At 54.6% G+C, this 12,145-nt stretch overlaps 1 protein-coding gene across 1 annotated transcript; it reads left to right on the forward strand.

Annotated features, from left to right (window-relative positions):
- Window positions 1–1,223: 1,223 nt before the first annotated feature.
- LOC101116793 (E3 ubiquitin-protein ligase TRIM50) lies at window positions 1,224–11,143 on the forward strand. The gene is made up of 7 exons (XM_027961437.3): window positions 1,224–1,407; window positions 1,932–2,409; window positions 5,386–5,481; window positions 6,267–6,497; window positions 6,599–6,621; window positions 7,176–7,300; window positions 8,921–11,143. The coding sequence occupies exons 2-7, from the start codon at window positions 2,011–2,013 to the stop codon at window positions 9,508–9,510; spliced, it is 1,464 nt and encodes a 487-aa protein (XP_027817238.2). The 5' UTR covers window positions 1,224–1,407; window positions 1,932–2,010; the 3' UTR covers window positions 9,511–11,143.
- The last annotated feature ends 1,002 nt before the right edge of the window (window positions 11,144–12,145 follow it).

Raw genomic sequence — 12,145 nt, forward strand, 5'->3', positions numbered from 1 at the left:
AAAACTTAATAATTCAATATGTTGACTAAAAACTTGGACACAAAATAATATATAGGTAATTCTGTTTATTTGAAATTCAAAACCAGTCGGGGATTTTCCTGGTGGTCCAGGGGCTAAGGCTCTGAGTTCCCAATACCTAGGGGCCCAGGTTTGATCCCTAGTCAGGGAACTAGAAACCACATGCCATAACTAAGACCCAGCATAGACAAAAAAAAAAAAGGAAACCAGGCCACATTAATCTATGATGATATGAGTCAGGATAGCGGCTCCCTTTGTTAGGGGTTCTGACTCAGGGACATGTGATAAAGACTCTGGGTGCTAGAAATGTTCTGTAGCTTGATTTTTTTAAAATTATTTATCAGTTTATTATAAAGGATGTAAATAAACAGCCAGATGAAGAGGTACATAGGGTGAGATCCGGAAGAGTCCAGAGCACAGGTCCTTGGGTTCCCATGGAACCGAGGTGCAGCACCCTCCCAGCACGTGGGTACGGTCACCAACCCAGAAGCTTCTCTGTATCTTTGTCTTTTAATTAATTACTTTGGTTCACTTTTTTGGTTGTTCTGGGTCTTCGTTGCTTCGCATGGGCTCCTCTTCCTCGTGGTGCCCAGGTCTCTTGCTGTGGTGGCTTCTCTTGTGTGGACGGAGCACGGGCGCCAGAGTGTGCGGATTCAGTAGTTGTGGGGCGTGGGCTTAGCTGCTCCGTGGCCCGTGGATCTTCCCGGCCCAGGGTTCGAACCCATGTCCCCTGCATTGGCTGGCAGACTCCTATCCACTGTAGCACCAGGGAAGTCCGGTCCTCTGTGTCTTGCCCTTGAGAGTGCATGCACGTGTGTGAATTGTACCTCAAGCGTATGGTTAACGTTTGTGCACTTTATAGAAGGTAGACATCAATTTTAAAATCTAGGGAAGCAAGAACATCTTCAGAATTCTAAAGAGAGAGAGGGAGAGATACAGATTGAGAGAGAATTGTGTCAAAGCACGAGTCCACTCCCTTTTGAGGTCTGAGAGGTGTGAGCAGGTACCCGGTCCCTCTGTCTCTGACCCTCCCCCAGGCCTGGCCAAGGTGAGTACCTGAGTGCCGCCGTTATCAGAGCTGGCAGAGCAGAGGCTCCCTCCCTAGTCCCGTGATGTGGCCCAGCCTCCACCTGATTCTCAGCGACCTTGAGGGCACAGGGGTGGAGGGGGGTGTCGTTTCTGGCAAAGGGGAGGAGCAAAGGGGCAGAGACTAGGTAGAACAGGTGTCCGGCCACAATCCCAGGTCTCTGCCCCTGCCGTCCCATCCTGGGGAGAAGAGAAGGCCGAGCAGATTGAGTCCGTGTTGCTGGTGTGAGGCCCCTCTGGAGGGCTCGGAGGATCCTGAGAGGCCAGTGCAGGGGTTCTCCCTGGGGCCACTGCTGACTTCTGGTGAGATGCTTTTCAGTCCCAATTGGCTTTTACAGGGGAGCAGGGTGGGAGCCTAGGAGACAGCTCCAAGGTCCCAGCTCCTGGACAGTATTGTTCTAAGACAGAACTATGTTTCTGAATGGCCTGGGGGGTGTCTCTTGTAAGCATAGATTTCTGGGGCTCATTGGAGATATGTGATGGCGTGACTCAGGAATTCTGTTGTAACTGCTTCCACCAGCTTCTCGCCAGTTTGAGAACTGATCTAGAAACTGGGAAAGACCTTGGCTTGTTTCTGCTGCCCAGTTCTAGGTCAGGACACCCGCTGGGTTGGAGCTTGCATTGTTAATGTCACTTCAGGTGACCCTGCAGGTGGCCCCTTTCACATTTACCTCCAAATCTGAGTTTAAAATGTAGGCACCTGGACCTCCAAGTGGCTGCTCTTTTCATTTAAGCCCTTTGATTTAAAGATGGGAAAACAGACCCAAGGTCATCGTGGGGCAGGGCTGGAATCCAAGGCTGGCGTCCTTAGCAGCCTCTCCTTTCAGGGCCCTTGGGCCTGGGGGCTGAAGGAGTGGAGGGGGCCGGCTCCAGGGAGGCTGCCCTGGGCCCCCGCGGGCGCCGTGGATGGCGTGGCAGGTGAGTGTGCCCGAGCTGGAGGACCGCCTGCAGTGCCCCATGTGCCTGGAGGTCTTCAAGGAGCCCCTGATGCTGCAGTGCGGCCACTCCTACTGCAAAGGCTGCCTGGCGTCCCTGTCGCGCCACCTGGCCGCAGAGCTGCGCTGCCCCGAGTGCCGGCGGGAGGTGGACTACAGCAGCTCCCCACCCAACGTCTCCCTGGCGAAGGTGATCGAAGCCCTGCAGCTCCCAGGGGACCCGGAGCCCCAGCTGTGCGCGCACCACCGGAACCCGCTCAGCCTATTCTGCGAGAAGGACCAGGAGCTCATCTGCGGCCTCTGCGGCCTGCTGGGCGCCCACCAGCACCACCGGGTTACGCCCGTGCCCACCGTCTACAGCCGCATGAAGGTGGGCAGCGAGGCTGCTGGGGGCAGCAGGCGGGCCGGGGGCGGGGCCGCCCTGGGGGACGGAGAGCGCCCTGCATCTTGAACTACTGCCCTCCACCTCCAGTTTTATTTTCCGTTAGATTCCTGAGCCCTCCAGGGACTTCACCCTGAGGCAGGTGAGGGCAGGGACTTGGTTTCATCCCCTGGGATGTTTCCGCACCTAGAACCGTGCTGGGCAGGTCGTAAATGCCCAAAATGTCTTTGTGGAATCAATGGATTCCTACCCTCATGGACCTTTGCCTCAGAACTAGCAGATGGCCTTTTTAAGGTGAATAATAATAATAATATCATCTTAAGTTCGTCTGTTTATCTAAGGTTTATGAAGAGTGGGGTTATTGTTGTATTTATAAATGAGGAAACAGGCTTAGAGAACGCATGAGGATCTTAGTCAAGGTCATACAGTTTGTCAGTGGCAGAGCTAGGATTCAAACCAAGGCCAGTTTTTCATTCCCCAGACAACCGATCAAGGAAGGGCAGGAAGGGCTCTTGGAGGTAAATTGTCATAGGGAACCTGGCCTGGAGCTTAGCAGTAGGGACAGGGGGAGTAAGGACCAGGAATGACAAAGTTCAAGAGACGAGGGAAGTGCAGCAGCGTGTGTAGGCAGAGGGCCCCCTGGAAGCTGCTCCCGGGATTTCCTGGCCAAGTGCTCTGGGCAGCCTTTCTTTGCCCCTCCGACCCTGGGAGAGGAGGGAAAGGAGCTCTAGCATGTGCCCCGGGCGGCGCTGGTGTCCATGGTACAGCAGTGGGCAAGGAGCTCACTGCGCCAGCCCTCACAGTCTGGGGGTCTGACACCATCCCGAGTGTCAGGTGCTGCTGTTGAGGTCCAATACAGGCAAAGGTGAGCCCAGCTGGAACATGGCTCTTGCATGGTCTTGGGTGATCAGGAAGGCTTCCTGGAGGAAGTGGACTGCCAAGCTGAGACCTGAACCCTGAGGAGGACTTGAAAGGAAGGGGAGGAAAAGCATTCTGAGTATACAAAGAGCATGGGCAGAAGACCGAGGAGCAAACGGCATGGCACATTTGAGGAATCAGACATTATTCCATTCAGCTCAAGGGACAGTGAGTTGGGAGTGAGGGGAGGCAAGCAGGGGCCAGCTCATGAAAAGGCCTGTGTCACATGAGAAGGAATCTGGGGTTCATTCAGACGACCGGTGTCGGAAGTGTTTAAAAGTCGTGATGTGGCCCCGTCTCTCTGCCCGAGTGTAGACTGGAGGGTGAGGCTGGGAATAAGAGATCGGGGGTGACCTACATGCAGGTGGTCTTTGCAGTCCAAGGTGCAGAGAAGACTGACCAGCTGAGTCTGCAGGGTGATGGGGAAGATGCTGAGAATGCCCACCAGGGGCTTCGGGGCTTAAGATTTGGGTAGAGAACCCCGAAGGGGACAGAAAGAATCCACAGAGGACTCGGGGGCGCTGGCTGCATGTGGTCTTCTGGAAACTGGAGGAACAGAGCATTTTGACAAGGTAGAAGTCACTTGTGTGAAATGTCAGCTCAGGATTGAAAAGAACCAGTCAGATTCTGCAGTAAGAGTCGGTTACCTTGGCAAGAGTAGTTGTAGGGGGCTGTGAAAGGCGGAAGCAAAATTGCAGTGCAGTGCAACCGAGTCCAGCTTTACGAGCAGAGGGCTGCCCGGCAGAAAAGGAGACTGCTGGGAGCTTGTCATCTCTGGCTCGGAGCTGGGGGGGGCTTGGACCCTAGTTTTTGGATGTAGGTTTTTGTGATTTCAAGATTCTGTGATGCAACTAAATTCAGTTCCTTTATCAGATCTTAAAAAAATTTTTTTTTTGACATGGACCATTTTTAAAGTCTTTATTGAATCTGTTACAATATTGCTTCTGTTTTATGTTTTGGTTTTTCGGCCATGAGGCATGTGGGATCTTAGCGCCCAGACCAGAACCCGCACCGCCTGCATTGGAAGGTGCAGTCTTAATCACTGGACAGCCAGGGAGGTCCCCTCAGATCTCTTTCGTGCATTCCCGTTTTCTCCTGTGGATTGAGATCCTGAGATACTTTATTTGTGCAATCTGTTTCCACTCACAGTGGCCCAGTTGATGAGAAAGAACTCGTCCCATCTCTCTCTGCCTTGGGAGGGTTACTATTGCTGTGCCCTTCTCCTATGAGCTCGGCTGTCTTGTTATGGAGAGCAAGGACTCTGTTCATTCATCTGCATGCTGGTTTATTTTTTTCTCAGTTCCCTTCTGGAAAGGCTCTTGCAGCCGACTTCTACTTGCGCATGATCTAAGCTGAATACTCTGCACGGTCCATGGGCACAGAGCACCTGGGCTCCCGTCAAAACATGCAGCCAGATGGTGGTCTAGGTGGTTCTGGTGGACCCCTAAAGTTAGGCTGGATGTGGGGCCAGGGCAGCCCAGAGGAAGTGAGTTTATTGCAGCCTGGAGGCCCTAAATCCAGGCTGGGCCCAAGGCTGCCGGAGATGGATTCAGGTCTTCACAGGCAGTGAGGGGTCACCAGGTGTAACCCGGGCCACTGCATACACTGTTGACTTCACTTGGGGCCAGCCTTTTTGTGATAACTCTTGATCAAATGCTCACTAATTCTGGACCTGCTGGTGCCCAGCAGGCTTACCAGGTGGGTACCCTACAGGCAGCATTCTATGCAAGGAGTGTTGACCTCAGATTGACAGTCGCCCTGCATGGATGTTGTGTGGTGACTTCTGGTGGCTATAACCACATTTAGCGTCTCTGTCAATGTCACAGAAAGGGATGATGAGGAGACCCTCCTCTGTCTGGGCAGTTGCTGCCGTCAGTTTGTGGTATTCTTGAGTAGTCTTACCTGTTTGGGGGTCGAGGGTATCCAGGTAGCTCCCTGGTTCCACTGGGAGTACTTGTGTTCATGGGGCTGCCCCCTACCCTGGCCGCAGGGGCTGGGAGAGTGAAGGGGTCGTGGCTCACGGGCCCATGGCCCATTTGCCTCCAGGAGGAGCTAGCAGCCCTCATCTCCAACCTGAAGCAGGAGCAGACGAAGGTAGATGAGCAAATCGCCAAACTGGTGAACAACAGGACTCGGATTGTGGTGAGTGCCCCTGCCCTCGGCGACCCCCGCCCAGGGCCAGCCACCTCCCCTTTCCTGCAGAGCCCAGCTCCGATTTGCCCTTTACAGGAACCCACGCCTTCCCTATAAAGCCAGAATTTCAAAGCATTCCAGGCGGGGTGGGAAAAAGTGCACAGGCTCCTGGGGGAATTCACCACAGTCGTCAGGGCTGTTTCCAAGTTGGCTTGTGTCCTCCACGTCCTTGGGACCGAGATAACTCAGAGCCCAAGTCCCGGAGGTAAACAGCTTAACGCGTGGGCATGACTGCCCGGCCTCTGCCACCTGTGTCTGTCTGACCTTGACAGCCTGTTCGATGCCCTCCTGGTACCTTCAGAGCGCAGGCATGGAGAGGCTGCAGCCCTCAGGGGCTGGCCGCCATTCCTAAATGAGGGGCCCTTGGGGCTGAGAGGGTGTGGAGCCCCGGCCTTACAGGTAATCATGAAACAGAAGCAGGAGACCAGTGTCCTTGAAGGTCAGCTCAGTGAATCTTCCCTCACCCCGGGGAGGGAGACAGCATCACTGCATCTGATGGACGAGGAGTCGCTGCACTGAACTGGGTGCCGGGGGCCCAGCCTCTCCCCTGCCACTGCTGCCCTCCCCCCCCGGGGCTGCATCCAGGCGTGAACACCCTGGCAGGAGTCAGCCCTCCGACTCGGGGATGAGGACCGAGAACGCTCGGAAGGGCACAGGAAGGCCTGAGCTGCCAGGATGTGGGGATGCGGAGGTCAGCCTCGGCTCCTGCTTTGATCAGCCTCTCCCTGTCCCAGAACGAGTCCGATGTCTTCAGCTGGGTGATCCGCCGTGAGTTCCAGGAGCTCCACCACCTGGTGGACGAGGAGAAGGCCCGCTGCCTGGAGGGGGTGGAGGGCCACACCCGCGGCCTCGTAGCCTCCCTGGACATGCAGCTGGAGCAGGCCCGGGGCGCCCGGGAGCGGCTGGTCCAGGCCACGGGTGTGCTGGAGCAGTTCGGCAGCGAGAGTCACCACGAGTTCATCCGGGTGAGCAGACGAGGCCCCCATGTCCCCAAGAGCCTCCCCCTTCCTAACGACTTCTGCATGGCCTCCTCGGTGCCCTAACCCACCTCCCTCTTGTCTTCCAGAAGTACCACACCGTGGCCTCCAGGTATTCCCCTTGCACTTCCGGAGCCGTAGGAGTGTCTCCCTGTTTTTGTTTGTTTATTTGTTTCCAATTTCCCTTAGTTTAAGGACAACTGGGTAAGAAGCATTGGCTTAAGTGAACGGCTAGAGGATCTGATTGGCTGAGTTTGGTTTCCACTCTGGCTGGAGCTGGGGGCGGGGTTCCCCTGATTCAGAGTCGAGCTCTTCAAGCAGCTCATCAGAGCCACCTGGAGGACTCTTTAACCATAGATCCCTGGACCCCCGTCATCAGTTCTGAGTCAGCAGATCTAGGGTGGGAGCCAAGAAAACTTGCATTTCTGACAAGGCCCAGGTGATGTGATGCTGCTGGCCCCACACCTGCCCTTGGAGAGCTACTGATGCGGAGTGTTTCCGGGATGGAGGCAGGGCCCCAGAGAGCGGCTGGTGGGGGGACATGATGGGCCTCTCAAGTGCACGGTCTTCTGAGCGGGGACTCAGCTGGATGGACCTGCACATGGGTGACAAGGTTGGGGTACTTGGGTGAGCAGCTCCGTCATCACTGTGAACCTTTGACTTCAGACCAGAGCTCCAGCAGGCCCGACTCTCGGAAGGTGCCTTCAGCCCCATCTCCTTCAAGCCAGGCCTGCACCAGGCTGACATCAAGCTGACGGTGTGGAAAAGGCTTTTCCGAAAGGTTCTGCCAGGTGAGCACCCCCCCTGCCCCGCCCCACTCCGCCCCAGCTGCCCTGCTGCTGCTAAGTCGCTTCAGTCGTGTCCGACTCTGTGTGACCCCATAGACGGCAGCCCACCAGGCTCCCCCGTCCCTGGGATTCTCCAGGCAAGAACACTGGAGTGGGTGGCCATTTCCTTCTCCAATGCATGAAAGTGAAAAGTAAAAGTGAAGTCGCTCAGTCGTGTCCTGCTGCTCCCCAAACCTTTCACTGTATGAGGCTGGGGCAGCTGACAGTGAGGGTGCAGGGCTGGGCTTCTGCCAGCAGGGGGTGCTCAAGCTCACCTCCATCTCTAAGTGGTGACTGGGTGAGTGGTGTAATTTGAGACTTGTGTTTCCTATTTATTTATTTAATTTGGCTGTTCTGGGTCTTAGTTGCAGCTTGTGGAATCTTTGAGCTGAAGCCTGTGAGATCTAGTTCTCTGACTGGGGGCGAACCCCTCCCCTCACCCCCTGCATTGGGAGCTCAGAGCCTTAACCACTGGACTGGCAGAGAAGTCCCTGAGCCTCAGTTTCCTCATCTATAGTCCCTGAACCTTAGTTTCTTTGTCTGTAAGGAGATCACCTTGCTGGGCTGTGTATTCCAAATAGATGTGTGCGATTTGTGTGCTCAGTCATGTCCGACTCTTTGCAACCGCATGGACTGTAACCTGCCAGACTCCTCTGTCCATGGGATTCTCCAGGCAAGAATACTGGAGTGGGTTGCCATTTCTTACTCCAGAGGATCTTCCTGACCCATGGATCAAACCTAGGTCTCCTGCACTGGCAGGCGAATTCCTTACCACCTTGCCACCTGGGAGGGTGTGTGTAGTTTAATGCTTAATAAATGGCAGCTGCTGCTTTGCCAAAAAATAACTCAGACATTTAACTCCTTCATTACTAGCATATGAGGGAAAACAGTCAGTAGACTGATTTCACCCAGCAAAGACGAAAACAGGATTGCTATAAGAGAAGGAGAAGGGGGACTTCCCTGGTGGTCCAGCGGTTAAGACTGTTCTCCCAATGTAGGAGGCCCGGGTTCAATCCCTGGTCAGGGAACGAGATCTCAGGTGCCACAACACCCAGGGAAGCCAAATAAATATATTTTAAGAAAAGGGAAGAAAGGGGAGAGAAGAAAGACCTGCAGATAATCTCTGAACCATGAACATTGTTTGCACATTTTGGATAGAGACTGGTCAGTGACAGCGCGCACAGAGGTCATGTGGGATAGTGCAGTCCTTGACTGCACTGCTGGCATACCCACGGAAGCCACTGCAGTTGTTAGAATCTCCAGAAGACCTGGGGAGCGGAGCTGAGGCACCCACGTAACAGGCCGTCTCCCAGGTCCTTCCATCGGCACCTCTGCCTTAGGCAGGCCACCCTCACCATGTTCCTGGCCGGAACGCCTGGGCTCACAGTGGCCCATTCTCCACCCTTCAGGCATCACTCGCTGCTTCAGAGAATCGGGGTTGCCTGCTCCGGCCCTACCCTTTCCAGGCCCTGTTGATACAGGGATGAGGGACTTGGTTCTTCCAAGAAGCTCAGGGCTTCCCACCGGCCTCCCTTGGGCAGGGCCGGCTGCCTTGAACACACCTCCCCCCTCTCTCTCCCCCAGCCCCAGAGTCCCTCAAGCTGGATCCGGCCACGGCCCACCCGCTCCTGGAGCTCTCCAAGGGCAACACGGTGGTGCAGTGTGGGCTCCTGGCCCAGCGGCGCGCCAGCCAGCCCGAACGCTTCGATTACAGCACATGTGTCCTGGCCAGCAGGGGCTTCTCCTGCGGCCGCCACTACTGGGAGGTGGTGGTGGGCAGCAAGAGCGACTGGCGCCTGGGGGTCATCAAGGGCACAGCCAGCCGCAAGGGCAAGCTGAGCAAGTCCCCGGAGCACGGCGTGTGGCTCATCGGCCTGAAGGAGGGCCGAGTGTACGAGGCCTTCAGCTGCCCCCGGGTGCCCCTGCCCGTGCCGGGCCACCCCCACCGCATCGGCATCTACCTGCACTATGAGCAGGGGGAGCTCACCTTCTTTGACGCCGACCGCCCCGATGACCTGCGGCCACTCTACTCGTTCCAGGCCGACTTCCAGGGCAAGCTGTACCCCATCCTGGACGTGTGCTGGCACGACAGGGGCAGCAACTCCCTACCCATGGTGCTGCCGCCACCCGGCGGGCCCGGCCTCCTCTCCGCACTGCAGCCCACCAAGCTGTAGGGCTGCCTTTCCGCTTGGCGTGGGGGCTTGAGGGGTCCTGCTGACTCCAGTGAGCGAAGGCGATGACTTCCTCTTTTGGGGAGGTCTTTGCCTAGGTGCCCCTAGAAACATTTATTGTTGGGAGAATAACTGATAGCCAGGGGCATGTTTATTAACCTCTATCTGGGCTATTAACCTGCTTATTAACCAGCAGAGCCAGGCCTTGGGGTCCAAGGATCAAGCTGGGCTTGCCTTGTTGCACACAGGCTCAGTTACTTCAGTCGTGTCCAACTCTTTGCGACCCTGTGGACTGTAGCCTGGCAGGCTCCTCTGTCCATGGGGATTCTCCAGGCAAGAATACTGGTGTGGGTTGCCATGCCCTCCTCGAGATCTTCCCGACCCAGGGATCAAACCCACGTCTCACATCTGCACTGGCGGGCCGGTTCTTTACCACTTGTGCCACCTGGGAAGAGCAGGCTTCCCTTAGCCCCTCCTAACCATAATCACACTTCCCCCTGAGGGTGGAAACACTCCCACACATAATTCCCCCATCACTGTGAACTTTAAGGATAATAAAACAGACGTTATTTCTCTCTTGTCAAATGATTTGCAGTGATCAGTTGCTGCACGTGCTCACTGCTTTATGCTCGGGTCTTTAAAAGCAGCTCCAGCCTCTGGTAGGGCCACATCTCACACCCATGAGCCCTTTGATTTCCACACCATCCTTTCTGGTGTGGGCAACAAGGCCTACGTGAGCTGCTGCCTTTGGCTAATCTTCTCCCTGCCATCTGTGTAAGTCATAATCAAAGGCGGCTGCTTGTCTCTCTTTGAAAATTTGCGTGTTAATCTTTTTGGCCATGCTGGGTCTTCATTGCTGTGCGCATGCTTTCTCTAGGTGCGATGGGCAGGCTTCTCACCGCGGTGGCTTCTCTTGTGGAGCACGGGTTCTAGGTGCACGGGCTCAGTAGTCGGGGTTCCTGGGCTCTACAGCACAGGCTCAGGAGTTGTGGGTGCACAGGCTTTGTTGCTTCATGGCATGTGGAATCTTTCAGATCAGGGATCCAACCTTGTGCCCTGGACTGGCAGGTAGATGAACCACTGGACCCTCAGGGAAGTCCTGCTTGTTGTCTCTGGATCAGCTGCATCTGTTGGGCCTTGGCCTTGGTTGCTGCATGCTTGACGCTTTCCAGACTTGGTCTTTGGTTGTGTAGCTCTTCCTTCAGTTTCATGATGCTACCTCTGCTCTCCATCCTGCGTGGCCCAGGGGGCTGGCCTCGCTGGAATGCACATCCTTCTGGCTTCCTGTTGGGTTCAGCTGATGGGAGAGGCTGGCAGGAGATCCCAGGGCAGGAGAAGGGAGTTGGAGGTGCTTATTTTCTTGCTTTTCTGCCTGCTGGGCTATGCATTGCAGGGTCCCCCCTCTTTGCGATTCTTCCTATATTCCTGGTGGTGAACAGCGCTGTCGCCAGCCGTGAGTTCTGCACCATCACCCATCAACCTCCTCACCTCTGACTGTTCTTTTTAGAAAATTCCTTTCTTTAAACTCTCCTCAGCGACTCCCTTGTGTGCACCACCCTGCCTACAGCCAGACCATGATGGACATGATGGCATACTTCTGCACCCATTTAATAAATCCTCTCTTTCAATTGGCTAACCAGAGTAAGTGTTTGTGCTTGCAACAGAAAGATCTTAACTGATGCACATCTAATATGCAAGAGACAGAGGAAATAATAGTTAATTCTTCATGTGGAATTGGCATTTAAACTGAAAGAAGTGGAACACTGGCAGAAAAGAGCCTGCAGGGATCTAGGTTCAGAAGGGGTGATGCTGCAGTGGGGGCAGCTCCCTGGTAGTCCAGTGGTTAAGACTCTGCCTTCAGTACAGGGTGCGAGGGTTCGATCCCTGGTCTGGGAAATAAGATCCCACACGCCGTGAAGTGCAGCCAGCAAAACAAAATGGGATGCTGCAGCTGGGATTGGAGATGAGCGTAGGGGTTGGTTGGGGTGGAGGGTGTGCATCTATGCTACTTGATGTTAACTTTGTCCTGTACGAACAACAGTGTGGAAGTGGGTGAGTCTGCCCCAGGGGAGGAAATATCACACTGATGGAAAGGAGGTCAGAGAATGGAACACCAGAACCTAGGGAGCAACTTAGGCAGGGTGGCCAAGGAAACTTAGACCTTGGCAGAGGAAGGGAGGGAATGCCAGCAGAGGAGGTCATGGAAGCCAAAGCTTTCCAACAAAGAAGGTGTGTTCAGCAGTGTCCTGAAAGCCCAGATTCGGATTCTGCACACCCACTGCAGAGGGTACGGGTTGGAGCCCTGGTCAGGGAACTCCAATCCCACACGCAGTGCAGCAGTCAGTGGATTTAAGTGTGAAATGATGAAGCATAGATGATTTCTGTACTGTACAGATGTGAAGTGGGTTTCAAGTGTGACGTCAAGGGCAGAAACCATAAAGGTAAATACTTTTAAAATGAGAACTTCATGGTGTCCAAAACAATTATAAACCACAGTAAAAAAAAAAAAAAAAAACTGGAAAAATGGCAAAACCTAAGATAAGAGGTATATATTGCTAATATATAAAGGCCATAGAAAAAGCAAGAGAGTTCCAGAAAAAACATCTATTTCTGCTTTATTGACTATGCCAAAGCCTTT

This window comes from Ovis aries, chromosome 24 (genome assembly GCF_016772045.2).
Source record: "Ovis aries strain OAR_USU_Benz2616 breed Rambouillet chromosome 24, ARS-UI_Ramb_v3.0, whole genome shotgun sequence".
NCBI lineage: Eukaryota > Metazoa > Chordata > Mammalia > Artiodactyla > Bovidae > Ovis > Ovis aries.

Excerpts from the sequence above, each read along its gene's own strand:
- LOC101116793 (XM_027961437.3), top strand. The coding sequence starts at position 2,011 with ATGGCGTGGCAGGTGAGTGTGCCCGAGCTGGAGGACCGCCTGCAGTGC. Across the intron at positions 2,410-5,385 it reads CCGTCTACAGCCGCATGAAG|GAGGAGCTAGCAGCCCTCAT; the intron begins GTGGGCAGCGAG and ends ATTTGCCTCCAG. Across the intron at positions 6,498-6,598 it reads GTCACCACGAGTTCATCCGG|AAGTACCACACCGTGGCCTC; the intron begins GTGAGCAGACGA and ends CTTGTCTTCCAG.